This window comes from Odocoileus virginianus, unplaced genomic scaffold, assembly GCF_023699985.2.
Source record: "Odocoileus virginianus isolate 20LAN1187 ecotype Illinois unplaced genomic scaffold, Ovbor_1.2 Unplaced_Contig_14, whole genome shotgun sequence".
Lineage (NCBI taxonomy): Eukaryota > Metazoa > Chordata > Mammalia > Artiodactyla > Cervidae > Odocoileus > Odocoileus virginianus.
Window position 1 is genome coordinate 1,131,119 of NW_027224331.1, and position 15,765 is coordinate 1,146,883.

Here is a 15,765-nt window from a genome sequence, read left to right on the forward strand (position 1 = left end):
CTTTCTTAGTACAATGAGAGTATTTTAAAGCCTCAATAATTTCCTGCAGACTATTATCATATTATGTCTAGTTGAAGGGAATAGATTTTTAAAAGGTAACTTTATATTGGTTATATAAAAATTTCCTTATGGAAATTTGTAAAGTATAGAAAAATAACAATAAGAAAATAATAGAATAATATAATCCCTCTACCCTAGAGATAACTACTGTTACTTTTTTCTGTATCCTTCCAGTCTGTTTTCTTAGGTATGGAAATTGCACAAAACAATTCCATTTAGTTTTTACAAGATTGGGATCATATGGAATGATGCCAGTATTTAAATGAGCATATCTGTGCTTTAGTCGTTCCATTTTGTTGTAACTGCTGTTAGCAAACAGTTCTCAGCCCTTTTTTCCTGCAACCCAGCTTGTTCTCATGGGTGAAGCCAGGTCATGATGGTTTATGCAGACCCAAGGCCCTGTTACCTCATCATATGGAGATAAATAACCATTGCTGGGTAATAGGATTGGTGCAATCCTCTGGGTGGTGTTTTCCTGGAAAGTTCTCATCATGTCCTTTAGTGAACGAGATTATTCGAGACACTCTCATAAGGTAAAAAGAAGTACTTTCAGGGTGACCTTAAAACAGACACTTCAGATTTGGGGGGCTTCTATCTCTGAAATTGCCATCTGCTCTACAGTCGCTTCAATCAGGTTTGTTTTCTTAGCTCTTCTCTCCCTGATATTTCTGGTTACTGGGACAATCCATATGACTTGGATAAGACCATGAGTATTTGTAACATAGTTGGGAATCAAGAATAAGCAGAATTAATAACATTCTCAGATTGTTGAATAGTGATGGGATTACCTTCAGAGCTGTTCCTTTTTCTTTTTAAATTTATGTTTGTTGATGACAGAGCAAAAGTGAATGTTCATACCTCTCCCTGTGTTGTCTTCTAGAAATGGCTGAGCAAGAGCGCTTTCTGCTGCACCAGGAGACACTGCCTGAACAGCTGCTAGCCGAGAAACAGCTGAGTCTCAGTGCCATGCCTGTGCTGACCGCATCGCAACTCATTGCCGTATGAGCTTTTCACATGCCCACACCGTCTTAGTCTCAGAGCAGCCTGTGTTTCCGTGGCCCCTTAGTACAGTCTCTCAGAGTAGACATCTCCATTTCCTGTTTTCCTGGTCACTGTTCTCTGGAGTCAGGCGTCAGAGATGCTTAGGAGCAGGGTGCCAGTTAGCAGAAGGCGGAGGACCAGCCCCAGCAGCTCTCTGTCTGTCCTTCAAGATGCTTATCCAGGTGGCCAGAAGACGTTGCTTCCATTGTGCTTTTCTAGCACAAGACCGATGTGTATGAAGACATAGTTCCTGTTCTTTAAAAGAAAGATGGTTTTAGGAACTGGATTTGCACAGCTTCTAAGTGCCATCTGCATCATTGCTCTGCAGCATAGCAGGCTCCTGAGGACGTAGCTAGATTAGGGGCTGCAGCCCAGAATAAGGCAGTTTTATTGCATATAGCTGCACCCTTAGTTGTTCTCTCTTTTCCTTTCAAGAAAGTATTTCAAATGTAAGAGCAGTGTCTTACAGTCACCTTGAGTTTACGCTAATTATGTTACTAAGGAAGCAGGCAATTCAAAAACTTTGGTATTTTAGCCATTGTTAGTATTAATAACAGATTTCCTATTGAGCTCACATTGAGCTCACAGCAACTTCTCCTGATAAGAACATATCTGATTTAAAAACCTGAGGAACTGTTGCCTGTTACACCATTGTTTTATATACTGTTAAGATGGAAAAAGTTCTACCAACTTTACTCTGATACATTATCAATTTTAGTACTGCATCCCAATTTCAAAGATATTGACACTGGGGAAGAAAAGAGGTTCAGAAACAAATAAAATATTGTTCAAAGTGTTGTAACACAATGACAACAAGTGGGTAGCTTTTTTTCTGAAATGGTTTGAATATTGTCTTTGCTGTTAAAGAATTTTGTGCAGTATTTTAAAAAGCAGTGTTATTAGTAGGAAATTTATAACGTGAACAGGACATTAGTGATTGTATAGTTAGCTGTGATCTAACTAGCCAGGGATAACTGTTGGTAACATGTTGGTGTGTTTTCTTGTCTTCTGAGTAAACTGTGGACCAACTTCATGCTTTCTCATCAGTCTCAGTGTTCAAAAAACTATTGAATGAGAACATTTCAAAAGCATTATTGCCAACTTTAAAAATGCAAGAGCAATTTACTGATATTTTAAAGCTATATATACACCAACTTATACAAGTTAATTACTGAATAAACATAGGTGTATTTTAAAAGACAGTTTGTTGTGAGGTAGATGGAGTTTAATTTCCAAATGTGCCACTGTTCTTTTCTATAAAGATACCTGTAAATGTGGTAACTTCTCTGTAAATCTCTCTAGTCTTGTTTATAGAATGAGTTACAATAATTCTCCCTTTGTTTTAACTTGCTACAGCTGTATATCTGTGAAGAAAACAGAAGAGCTAATGAGTATGATTTCAAGAAGGCTTTGGACTTGCTGGAATATATTGATGAGGTATGTAAAGTCACTTGATAATCTCAGGTAAGAATCACAATTTGTGTATAGTTTTCTGAAGAACTAAGTACATCTTGAAAATGTCTTAATTTTAAAAGACTACCTGGTTCAGCTACCTGTAACTCTTGGAGTACATAAAAGTCTTTAGAAAAGCTGTCAAAAGAGCTCACCGCCTGATAATTCTCACACATTTCCAGGTATCTTTTTCTCTGCAAAAATAAAAACTGCTTTTCAAGGTCCTGACATTTTTTTCTCTTGTATTTCATGAATCATTGTTAGTTTCTCAAACTGATAGGCTGCTTTGTCAATTTATTCTTCATAGTAGTCACCCTAAGAGAAGCTTGTTTCTCAGCCTGCTTTGAAAAAAAAGATTGTAATGATAATTTTGTAGGGTAAATAGTCAGCCCTGCAGCTGGGAGTAGTTTGGTAGATTATAAAGACATAATATGTTGATTTTTATGTTACTCTGTTTAAAATCTTGACTCTCTCCTGCTTCCTGATAAAATCAGGTTATCTCAGAATAATTGGAAACAATGTCACATAAAATTATTGATAGTCTTACTCTCAGGAGTCAGCTTTAACATCTTACAGAAAGGGAAATTTGCCAGGCTCCTCTGTCCATGGAATTCTTTGGGCAAGAATAGTGCAGTGAGTAGCTGTTCCCTTCTCCCAGGGATCTTCCTGACCCAGGTATCAAACTGGGATATCCTGAATTGCAGGCAATTCTTTACCAGCTGAGCTACCAGGGAAACTCTTAAAATTATAAAGTAAAGCTTAATAATATTTATATAGTATTAGGAGCTGACATAACTAAAATTTAAGCATGTATTTTCTAAAATCAGGACTTAATGAGGATTTTTTTTTGTTTTGCTGTGAAGGAGGAAGATGTAAATATAAATGATCTAAAACTGGAAATCCTTTGCAAAGCTCTTCAGAGAGATAAGTAAGTTCCCATAGTGTGAATCTAAGACATGATTTTGGGAAAGGACTCTTTAGGAAAATTATGATATCATGCATCAAATCATTTTGTAACCTAACTGTATTGTAACATATATTATGAAAATGTTAATAGTTTCATTAGCAATTCTAATTTTTTTATTCAGTAATTAAGGAATTGCTTAAGGATTTAAGACCACTGGAGTAATGATTCTCTACTTTTGATTTTAAATTTTGCACTGTCAATTTGCACAGAAATAGATATGTTCCTTATTTTCTCAAAAGTTGGGCTAGTTCTTCATAGGAAGACTTGAGGCTACTTTTTTTTTTAATAAGAGATTAGTACAGTTTGAGAATCAATATTGTCTTCTAAGTTACTGAGACCTCTTTTTCACTGTAATCTCCCTGCAGAGAAGGTGTTCTGTCCACTGGAATGGTGGTGGTAAGATTCATTGGCAAAGAGAGACTGAGAATAATCAGTTGTAGAGATGGATTTTTCCCAGGGAAAGAATTTTTTTTAAAGTTTTGGCCACACTGCACAGGATACAGCATCTTAGTTCCCCAAGCAGGACTCGAACCCACGCTCCCTGCAATGAAAGTGTGGAATTTTAACTACTGGACCACCAGGGGAAGTCCATACTTTTTTAAAAAAAATTTTTGGCCCAGAAAAGAATTTTAAAGAGAGCATGACTTGAGTGCTAAAGGCCTTCTCTACTCAATTTTCCTTTTTCTTGTGGCTTTGAGAAATTGCAGTGGAACTGTTTTTACTAAAGCATTTCTTCCTGTGATCACTCATAGATAGTTTAAATTGTTGTCAGATATGGTTTTGGAGGTCATCCTCTGAAGCATCTAGCTCTGCCTGTTGGGTTCTCCTTCCCAGTTGTAAAACGCTTACTATGTCATTTGACTGGAATTCCTCGTCTTGGCTTCAAAGTGTGAGGGATGTAGCCAATGATTACTACAGAGCATGGTTCTGTGGGTTTGTATTTCAGCGGCAGATAGTCTCAACCAGATAAAGAAAGTTTAGGTTACATCAGACACTGCTTGCCATTTTATAGAAAACAATATATTATAATATATTTAAACTACATTTAAACTATTGCCTGTGCTCTGAAAAGTCATACTTTGGGGTCATTACTAGGTTTGTTACTTACTTACAAAATTTTCTTGGGAAAAATACCTTACTACTTGGTTTGGACATTAAATACATGCTACCTGACTGTAGCATCTTATATCTAATATAGAGACTGGGTATATCTAGAGACTGGTTATATCTAATTTGAAGCAATTTTCAATAGTGTCACAAAATTCAAGATTCTTTACCCCCTGTTGTTTGTTGTTGTTGTTTAGTTGCTAAGTTGTGTCTGACTCTTTTGCAACCCCATGGACTGTAGCCCACCACCAGGCTCCTCTGTCCATGGGATTTCCCAGGCAAGAATACTGGAGTGGGTTGCCATTTCCTTCTCCAGGGGATCTTCCCAACCCAGGGACTGAACCAAAGTATCCTGCACTGGAGGCAGATTCTTTACCTCTAAGTCACCAGGGAAGCCACTACAAATATCAAAACAAATCCACAACAGCAAACAAGTCATTTATTTCAGATTATGGCCGTGGTTTCATTTTCTCCTCACAGTGGTTTTGTCTTCTAGCTGGTCCAGTTCAGATGGTAAAGATGATCCAATTGAAGTATCTAAAGACAGTATATTTGTGAAAATCTTACAGAAACTTTTAAAAGATGGTAAGTGGTTGGTTAATATTGGAAATTACAGTGGCTTGAAGTCTTATAATAATGGAGATTTTCCCAGGTATCAAATACCAGAAGGTTAAAATTAAATGGTATTGTACTTAGATATGTTTAAAATAAAGGGAGGGAGCTGTGTCATGGTAGAGTTGCCATCTGCTTGGCCAGTTAACTCTTGTGAAGGTTGAAAATCTGAAATGCAATTTTTTTGGTGTGTCCCACACTAAACTCCATGCTTGAGAACAAACCACAAAATATTCTGCCAATTTATTTTGGATATTAAAATTAGTTTTAAGGACAAAATAAAAGGAAACAAGAAGGGAATATGTTTTGTACCTGAGACAGAGAATAAACTTCTGTTTCCTGATCAAGATCCAAATAAGTAAAGAGGCTTTTATGGTTAAATGTTTGTTATGAAGGGAGATGAAGTAGAGGACACTTAACTTTTACTTCCTTTCATTTAACTAATATACGGAGAAAGACTAGAGGTGAGAGATTTTGTGCATTTTATACACACAGACAAGTATGGCTCATTTATTATAGAATTATTAAATCAAAACAGATGATGTTAAATCCAGGCAATGTGCAAAATAGGCTAACGTAGTATTTACCAATCTTTTAAGATATAAGGACACTCTCTTTAAAACCACCTGGAAAAAAGTACACAGTGACAGAAACTATTGTAAACTCAGCAGCCCTTCTAGATGGATGTGAATTTTATTCACAATGCTGACATTTACATACAGTTGGAAATGTTCCATACCTACATCTGCAGGACACATTATTTGATCTGTATAAGACATGCCCACCCCAGTGCCTGGTACATAGTAATCACTCATTAAACTGTTGTTCTTTGAAAGGCTAGAATTATTTTACAGATTCACATTTGCAGTTCTTCTATAGTAGATTCCATGCTGTGGTCCTCTGCTTGAGAATCCCTGGTTTAACTGAAATGACGAGGGCCTCAGAGGAGAACCGTGGAGCTCACCACACCAGCCAACATGTGAGTGAGGTGAAAGAGCAGCAAACTCTTGGTGCTTACATGCCATAAGTTTTACTCCGGATCGAACTGTTAACCTCAGTACTGACCTGGAGGTTGATTTATGAAAAATAGACTCTTGACTATCCCACATTGACAGTAGGTTTAATGAACACTTTTATTTTCAAACATGAATAAATAACACAAAGGCAGTTAAGCCATTTCATTGTCAAAAAATAAAAATTTTAAGTGAAATAATGGAGATAACAAAAGAAAATATCTTTTGCTTAAAAATATTTGAAATTCAGACCATTAAAATATATCTCCTAAGCTTTCTTTTTTCTATATTTGGAATTGAAGAAATAACTGGATATGGTTGATTTCTTTGTGCTGTTGAAGAGATTCATTGGATCCAGATCTGATGCTTTCCATGAAGTTAGTTCTTGTAATGGTGCCACTGAACCGAATTGCAGCTAATTAAGTGTATGGTACTATTTAAAGTTCACCTTGCAGTTTCTACTATCTTTAGATTGTATATCGTAGATGGAAAACGAACAGAAACCCATAATTTTACAAAAAGGATTATTAAGTTTTGACCAAAGGACAAAACCAAGTGGAAACTATTATATGTATTACATAATGATGTAATATATATTAATAATATATATTTATAATATTATATATATAAAAACCAATACCAAGCAGAAAGCATTTATCTTTGGAATCTTTTTAATAATATGACTTCCATATTATTTACATTTATAAGAGTAAATGTTTTTAAAGGGCAGATTCTGAAGGTAGATATAGATAGCTTCCATTATATTTCATAGACTTGGGCAGCCTAACAACTCCTTCAGCTTGTGGGATGAATTTAGGCTGTAGATACGTTTAAGTTACCCACCTGGAGCTATTCAGTTTTTATGTGTTTTTTTAAAAAATATTTATATGCTTCCTTAATATGCTTTTCAGTTTTAAAGTATATTACAGTGAGTGAAGTCACTCAGTCATATTCAGTTCTTTACGACCCCATGGACCCTGCCAGGCTGCTCCATCCGTGGGATTTTCCAGGCAAGAGTACTGGAGTAGGTTGCCATAGAGAAAAAAAAATGCGTGTCATTGCATGGAATTTAATTTTTTTTCCTAATTAGTCTCTGGCATTTAATAATTGAGAAGATTTCTTACAAAAGTCTTATTTTCTATGAGAGAACAGAAAGAGAAATTAAGGAAACAATTCCATTCACCATTGCAATGAAAAGAATAAAATACTTAGGAATAAATCTACCTAAAGAAACAAAAGACCTATATATAGAAAACTATAAAACACTGATGAAAGAAATCAAAGATGACACAAATAGATGGAGAAATATACCATGTTCATGGATCAGAAGAATCAATATAGTGAAAATGAGTATACTACCCAAAGCAATCTATAGATTCAATGCAATCCCTATCAAGCTACCAATGGTATTTTTCAGAGAACTAGAACAAATAATTTCACAATTTGTATGGAAATACAAAAAACCTCAAATAGCCAAAGCAATCTTGAGAAAGAAGAATGGAACTGGAAGAATCAACCTGCCTGACTTCAGGATATACTACAAAGCTACAGTCATCAAGACAGTATGGTACTGGCACAAAGACAGAAATACAGATCAATGGAACAAAATAGAAAGCCCAGGGATAAATCCACTCACCTATGGACACCTTATCTTCGACAAAGGAGGCAAGAATATACAATGGAGAAAAGACAATCTCTTTAACAAGTGGTGCTGGGAAAACTGGTCAACCACTTGTAAAAGAATGAAACTAGAACACTTTCTAACACCATACACAAAAATAAACTCAAAACAGATTAAAGATCTAAACATAAGACCAGAAACTGTTAAACTCCTAGAGGAGAACATAGGCAAAACTCTCTCCCGACATAAATCACAGCAGGATCCTCTATGACCCACCTCCCAGAATATTGGAAATAAAAGCAAAAATAAACAAATGGGACCTAATTAAACTTAAAAGCTTTTGCACAACGAAGGAAACTATAAGCAAGGTGAAAAGACAGCCTTCAGAATGGGAGAAAATAATAGCAAATGAAGCAACTGACAAAGAATTAATCTCAAAAATATACAAGCAGCTCATGCAGCTCAATACCAGAAAAATAAATGACCCAATCAAAAAATGGGCCAAAGAACTAAACAGACATTTCTCCAAAGAAGACATACAGATGGCTAACAAACACATGAAAAGATGCTCAAAATCACTCATTATCAGAGAAATGCAAATCAAAACCACAATGAGGTACCATCTCATGCTGGTCAGAATGGCTGCTATCAAAAAGTCTACAGAATGCTGGAGAGGGTGTGGAGAAAAGGGAACCCTCTTACACTGTTGGTGGGAATGCAAACTAGTACAGCCACCATGGAGAACAGTGTGGAGATTCTCAGAAAACTGAAAATAGAACTGCCATATGACCCAGCAATCCCACTTCTGGGCATACACACCAAGGAAACCAGAATTGAAAGAGACACATGTGTACCCCAATGTTCATTGCAGCACTGTTTATAACAGCTAGGACATGGAAGCAACCTAGATATCCATCAGCAGACGAGTGGATAAGGAAGCTTTGGTACATATACACAATGGAATATTACTCAACTATTAAAAAGAATGCATTTGAATCAGTTCTAATGAGGTGGATGAAACTGGAGCCTATTATACAGAGTGAAGTAAGTCAGAAAAACACCAATACAGTATACTAGTGCATATACATGGAATTTAGAAAGATGGTAACAATGACCCTGTTGCGAGACAGCAAAAGAGACACAGATGCAAAGAACAGACTTTTGGACTCTGTGGGAGAAGGAGAGGGTAGGATGATTTGAGAGAATAGCATTGAAACATGTATATTATCATATGTGAAACAGATCACCAGTCCAGGTTCGATGCATGAGACAGGGTGCTCAGGGCTGGTGCACTGGGATGACCCAGAGGGATGGGGTGGGGAGGGAGGTGGGAGGGGGGTTCAGGATGGGGAACACATGGTACACCATGGCTGATTCATGTCAATGTATGGCAAAAACCACTACAATATTGTAAAGTAATTAGCCTCCAATTGAAATAAATAAATTTTTAAAATGTCTTGTTTTCTGACTTCTCTTAAAAATCCAAAGATTTGCTCCACTAGACTGAAATATTAACCTCGTGGCCATCACCTAGAGCCAATGAATACTTCCCATGTAGAGTGGGGTCCTAAGTTTTTAAGAGAATTGGTCTTTAGGAAATTGATATTTTCACAAGTGTAATACTGTTTCGCAGAGAAAAAGTCTTTTTGAAAGTGTGTTGATTGTAATGAATGATAAATATTGCAGATTAAGTCTCATAACATTTATTATAAGATTTTTATTGTATAATAACTAAGTACCAGAAATGGTGCTATGCACTTAGATGATGTTAAAAAGAAACAGTATTTGATTTTGAGAAGCTTGTAATATGACAGGTTATAAAATGTTACCTTATTAATTTAAAATGTTTTCTCCAATTTCCTTTATTTATCAAATGAGAAAATGTATATACTGTTGTGTAACTAGACAGATGCTTATCGACTTTCCAGCCCCATCGAGGACTGACGAAGGCATGGCTTCCCCACCTCAGTCTCAGAGAGAAACTGTCAGTGTGTTAGGAGATGCTGCAGATAGCATTCATGGCAGTGTTCTACTAGATTATTTCCTGAATAGGAGAATACAGAATTGTTGGAAATACTTGTTTTCTTTTCTTTTTTTAATTTTTAAAGAATTTTATGTCTTTCAAAAATAAACTTGAAATACAAAAGAAAGTTGATCAAAGTCAAGGAAAATATATATTACCAAAGTTGACTGGAAATTAATTTTTAAAAAATTAAGTGAACCAATCACCCTAGGAAAAAAACATTAAAAACCAGTTCTCAAATAAGCACCTCTGCAGTCAGGCATTTCTGGACTGTGGGGAGACCACCCATCCAGGTAAAACAGTGGGTCTGGGGGGATTCATTTGATCTGGGGGACAGATAAATGTCTGAAAGTCTTTAAAGAAGATGTGGTATAACTTTGTCTTCCTTGATAACTCAGGATTCCTGTCTTGCAAATTTTGCAGCTGGTTTATAAGCAATCTTTCACTGATACCTTCTACTACTTTTACTGTATAGCTGCTTAGAATACTGTTTGCTTGGTCTTGAAATACTTATTTTCAAGTGATTATTAACTTAAAACTTCCACCCTGAAGGAATGGCTTAAGCTATGGAGGAAAATGAAAATATTGCAGATTGTTATAAAGACTTTAAATGGAGTGGCTGTTTTGATGGCTCTTTTGACCACTAGAGTTAAACATGTAGCCCGAATATGTAGAACAGTCATGTAGCCCCTACTAAGTGAAGAATGTCATATTGTCAGGCCTGTGAGTATGCTTGGCAGATGGAAGGAATTTAGAACAGAGTATTTTTCAACAGCAGAGTGACGTTATATTTTAAATAGAAGCACAGGTGTTTCTATCATCCATCATCTTGATTCATTTGAGAATTATGTGAAAATTAAAAAAAAAAACAAACACCAACTTTCTGTGTTTGTGTTTTTAGGCATTCAGCTCAGCGAGTATCTCCCCGAGGTGAAGGAGCTGCTGCAGGCTGACCAGCTGGGAAGTTTGAAGTCCAGCCCTTACTTTGAGTTCGTTTTGAAAGCCAATTATGAATACTATGTCCAGGGACAAATGTGACTTTATAAAAATGGTCGTTTTTCCTGAAAATTTGTATAAGTGTGTCCTTATAAAAACTTTGGACCTTAAGCATCTAGAAGTTTGTACAGTTTTATAACACATATTTCTGACATTTTTATACTTTATTTGTAAGCTACTACAAAATAGTTGTATGACTATAGTTTTGGTTTTCAGTTACATGATATTTTTTTTCTTCTTCTTTTCCATCAAGGTTTATCAGTTTTCATACCTAATACCGTTCCTTTTTATCTCACTCCATCCAGGGTCCTGGTTCCAGCTTCTTGTATGCAAAGACCACTTCTAGACTTTAGCTTCTATAACTCTAAAAACAGCAAGATTGCACTAAGTCATGTCTGAAATTGCTGTGGCTCTTAGGTGTTACATACTGGAAAGTGTCTGGAATCTTTGTTTTGATTTTGATTAGGGCTGGGAGCAGAATGTCTAGTGGGATAAGTGTCACAATTTGCTAACTTATGAAACAGACAAAGTGGGGCAATTCAGTGTGAGCTTTATAACTTTACTTCATTGGGAAATGTCAGTTTTTTCCACATGAATAATAGAATATTAATAAATATATTTTGGTGAATAAAGCATATTCATGTGGCCTTCTAGTATTCTTGCCTGGGAAATCCTATGGACAGAGGAGCCTGGTGGGCTATAGTCCGTAAGGTCGCAAAGCGTCCGACATGGCTTAGCAGTTAAACCACCACAACCTATTCAGTCAGCTTCATGCATTTCAGAATGATTTACACTGAATTCCAGCTTCACCTCAGTCTGTCTAGCTAATGTAAGGGGTGGAACCTTTATAGAAACCTTTATAGATTTTCTTAATATGGCAACTGATTTAACTGAAAAGCAGTTGTTCTCAAAGCTTCTTTGTCCTGGCCAATGCCATCGTGCAGTTTTTAATCTGTCTTTAAAGAAAGACGGAGTTGTTGGCGTATTCAGGCTTTGGCCCAGTTGAGTGCTCACTATACAACTTGCTCCAGCAGCCGAAAAGGTCAGGAGTTAAATGTGGTGCAGAGAGTCCGGTTCTGGCTTCGCAGAGCTCAGCCCTCATGCGGGCCCCACTGCAGGCTGCAGAGGGTGCCTCTGAGCCGTTCGCAGTGCTAACCAGAGGGCAGGAAGGGCCCGCCCAGCCCCTGGCCTCTGCCTGCATTGCCGTGGTGGGGCAGCGTGAGGTCAGGGAAAGAGAGGTGTCAGAGGGCATAAGAAATGGTTGGATTCTTGTGTTAAAGGATGTTGGTTTCAGAGGGACTTAGTTCTTACCCGTGAGATCCTGTCATGTGACACTGTGCTCTGGGGACCCAGGACCGTGCCGCCTCCTTGAGTGCCACAAACCCAGTTACCCCGTGTGAGGGGAGGCAGTGACGGTGACCCTGGCCCTCTGACCACGGGGTGAAGTGCTGCTTTCATGGCGTAACGGCTGATTGTCTCATTTTCGCAGAGAAAGAGGCTCTGCCACCTCTGTCTGTTAGGGATGGCCATAGCTCTAAGATGATTGGGGCTTTTAAAAAAGAAACATTTTAACAGTAATAGCGTAATTAAAGCCTAAAGATATTGAGTACTTTTTTTCTTCTAAATTTTAAAAAATTTCCACAACATAGTCTTCATCAGAAAATAACCGATTCTTTTACAAACTGAATAGTTGATAAATTATAAAAGTACTACAAAGGTGAGCATGTTTATTAAGGAGACTGAAATGGTTCTGACTTGGAAAAGGTTTTCTTTGCTCCTGTCTTTGAACACTACTCAGAAAGTCACAGCTTTTGGCCCCAGTCAAACAACAAGGTTGTGGGTTTGATTGTGAAGAGCAGGCCTTGTGTGTTCTCCTGTTTTAGGAATTTGTGAATGTGTCAAGGATTAAGACAGAATTTGAGAATCACAGCCAGAGACATGCTGGAATTCTTGGTGAGGTAGAAGGCAACTGATACTGATGCCCTTTGTTTTGGGATTTTGTTTTTGAAGAAAATTTTTTAGAAATTGGATTGTGCTTCTTTTTATCTTTGGAGTCTGAATCATACTTTTCTTGAATCATCCATCACCCTCCAAGTACTGAGGGGCTGTCGGGGAATCAGGGTGTGTGGCACAGTCCTCCACGTAACTAGACCTGGAGGAGAGCCACACTGTGATGATCTTAGTCTTTCTCCCCATGCATGGGCATATTTGATAACTACAGAAGTATCAGTGTAGTCCACCTACCTTTTCCTGGACAGTTTATTCAAGGAATACTTCTAGAGAAAACAGCTGTCTATATTCTTATGTAAACTTAACTCATTGAATACCAAAGTATATTTTTTACATAGACTTATGTAATTCTGAAAGTTAAAAAATATTGTAGGAAATGTGAAACCTCTTAAAAATGTATGGAGGAGAATAAACCCCTGTAATCCCACTAGCTAGAAATAACTTCAGTTACCATTTTGAAATATATCCTAGATTGTACATGTACCACAATTTTATAACCTATGTATTTTGATGTGAGGTATTATGACCAACCAAGACAGCATACTAAAAAGCAGAGACATTATTTTGCCAACAAAGGTCCATCTCATCAAGGCTATGGTTTTTCCAGTAGTCATGTATGGATATGAAAGTTGGACTATAAAGAAAGCTGAGCACCGAAGAATTGATGCTTTTGAACTGTGGTGTTGGAGAAGACTCTTGAGAGTCCCTTGGACTGCAAGGAGATCCAACCAGTCCATCCTAAAGGAAATCAGTCCTAAATATTCATTGGAAGGACTGATGCTGAAGCTGAAATTCCAATACTTTGGCCACCTGATGTGAAGAGCTGACTCATTTGAAAAGACCCTGATGCTGGGAAAGATTGAAGGTGGGAGAAGAAGGGGATGACAGAGGATGAGATGGTTGGATGGCATCACCGACTCAATGGACATGAGTTTGAGTAAACTCCAGGAGTTGGTGATGGACAGGGAGGTCTGGCGTGCTGTGGTCCATGGGGTCGTAAAGAGTCAGACACAACTGAGCGACTGAACTGACTGACTATGAGCAGTTCTATGTATCTTTAGTCCAGTATTTCTCAACCTTCTTTTTCATTATCATTCCTCCTAAGGAGACTCTAAGACAATTTTCTTTAGTCACTCTGTTCCCTTCACTCCCACCTCCATGAAAATTTATACCACAGGTATATTGTATATTTTTTTTATGTACCACAGCCTTTGGAGCCACAAATCATTGTAATATCTAAGATTCTTTTAACCTGAGAACTAACTTTCCCCCCTTCAAGAATGCATGTCTTCAATATTCCTCAAGATACGTTTTTTTTAATGACTGCCTGACACTTTACCACATGGCTGTACAGATCTCTGTCTCTCTTCTCAACAGTTTTAAAACACTGGGTTATTGGTCTTGGGTTGATTTGTTTATTTTTTACCATTTTAAATAAATACTGGAATAAATCTCTGTACAAAAATGTGCACTCCAGATATATTTAGAATGCATTGACTTTTCCTGTCTAAGTGCTCAGTGAACACTTGTAATGGTTTTTAGTTGTCCTTTGCTCACTCTTAACACCTCATCCCTCTCACCGCCTCCAAACCCTTTTAGAAGAAAGAGTGTACCGTTGTTTTTTGTGTGTGTATTCCATGCACTTACCTAGTTTCAACCTTCAAATCAGTCTCAAAGAGTAGGTGGCATCCTCAGTTGAGAAGGCTGATTGTCTCTGGAAGCCACCTGCCCCAGGTCACATAGCCCATTAGAGGACAGATGCACTCAAATGGGCTTTACTGAAGGGCAACTTTTTAACTGATTCACGACAGCTGACGTGGGACGCGGCAAGTAGAGGGAAGGGGCAGGAATGGCTCCGGTGGAGTCATGAGTCCCTTAGAGATGACCAAGCAGAGCAGGTCTTGGGCTGAGAAAGCCTTCAGTAGAAGATCGAGGTCCTCTCTTCCTGATTGCTGCAGTTGCCTGCACATTTTTAGAGGTGTGGCTTAGGAGGACAGCAAATTTGGGTTTTTTCCTTTACCCACTTGGTTACTGGACTGTCTGACTTTGTGTTGCAGGCAGCGCCCCCCCCCCCCCCCCACTATTCTTTTTTTGAGATGACAGGATGGCCGTGTGTGAAGCCGTGACTTGAAGATGTCTTTGGCCCTTCATTGAAGAAGATCCCTTGAGGATCTGTTAAGTTCCAGAACATACCAAGTGTTGAACAAGTTTAGAGGGAGACAGAAGGTAGCCCGACCACTCCTAGGGAAGAGAGAGTCTTCCAAGCCGCTGCATGTTCCCAGCAGTATGGTACCCAGGACATGTCTAGCTCATTGGACCTTGGTTTTCTTATGTTTAAAGCTAGTGTAACTAGTACTGTCTCACGTACCTCCAGATAGTTACAGGATTAATGGAACCATATGAAAGCATACAAAGCATTTTAAAAGTTCATGTCTAAATAGGTCAGAAACCAACAGCACAAGGCTGGGATCCACAAATGTGCGAGGAGGTGAGGGACACGGCTGAGGGGATGTGAGCACATCCCCTGTGCTGTGGCAGACGAGCCTGCCAGATGATCGAGCTGTGGCTGCCCCTGCAAACTTAGAAGCAGGAGTTCTCATTTGAGCATAGCTTGCATGGCTGACCTTTCCAGGGTCACTCTCAAAAGGCTGTGCAGGCAGTGACCTGCTTACTCAGATGCAAGGCACTGGGGTGATCCCCAGAGCGTACATGTATGGAGACTGCCTTCCACCTGCTCTTTGGGCCGTTCCTGAGCCAATGAGAGTTCAACCACCCCGCAGTGGCTCTCCAGGACTATTTCAACCAGCCTGACCCAGGACAGAGAGCAGAGATGCCAACTGGTGTTCTTAGGGCCCACCTCCCC

At 38.3% G+C, this 15,765-nt stretch overlaps 1 protein-coding gene across 1 annotated transcript in view; it reads left to right on the forward strand.

The window, feature by feature from the left end:
- The window catches only part of NUP133 (nucleoporin 133), a 55,932-nt gene extending 41,554 nt beyond the window's left edge, over window positions 1-14,378 (forward strand). The window contains exons 22-26 of the mRNA XM_070464082.1: window positions 941-1,059; window positions 2,458-2,538; window positions 3,417-3,481; window positions 5,124-5,212; window positions 10,798-14,378. Coding sequence (XP_070320183.1) covers window positions 941-1,059; window positions 2,458-2,538; window positions 3,417-3,481; window positions 5,124-5,212; window positions 10,798-10,934 — 491 coding nt within the window. The 3' untranslated portion in view covers window positions 10,935-14,378. The remainder of the gene's footprint in view (window positions 1-940; window positions 1,060-2,457; window positions 2,539-3,416; window positions 3,482-5,123; window positions 5,213-10,797) is intronic.
- Window positions 14,379-15,765: the final 1,387 nt, after the last annotated feature.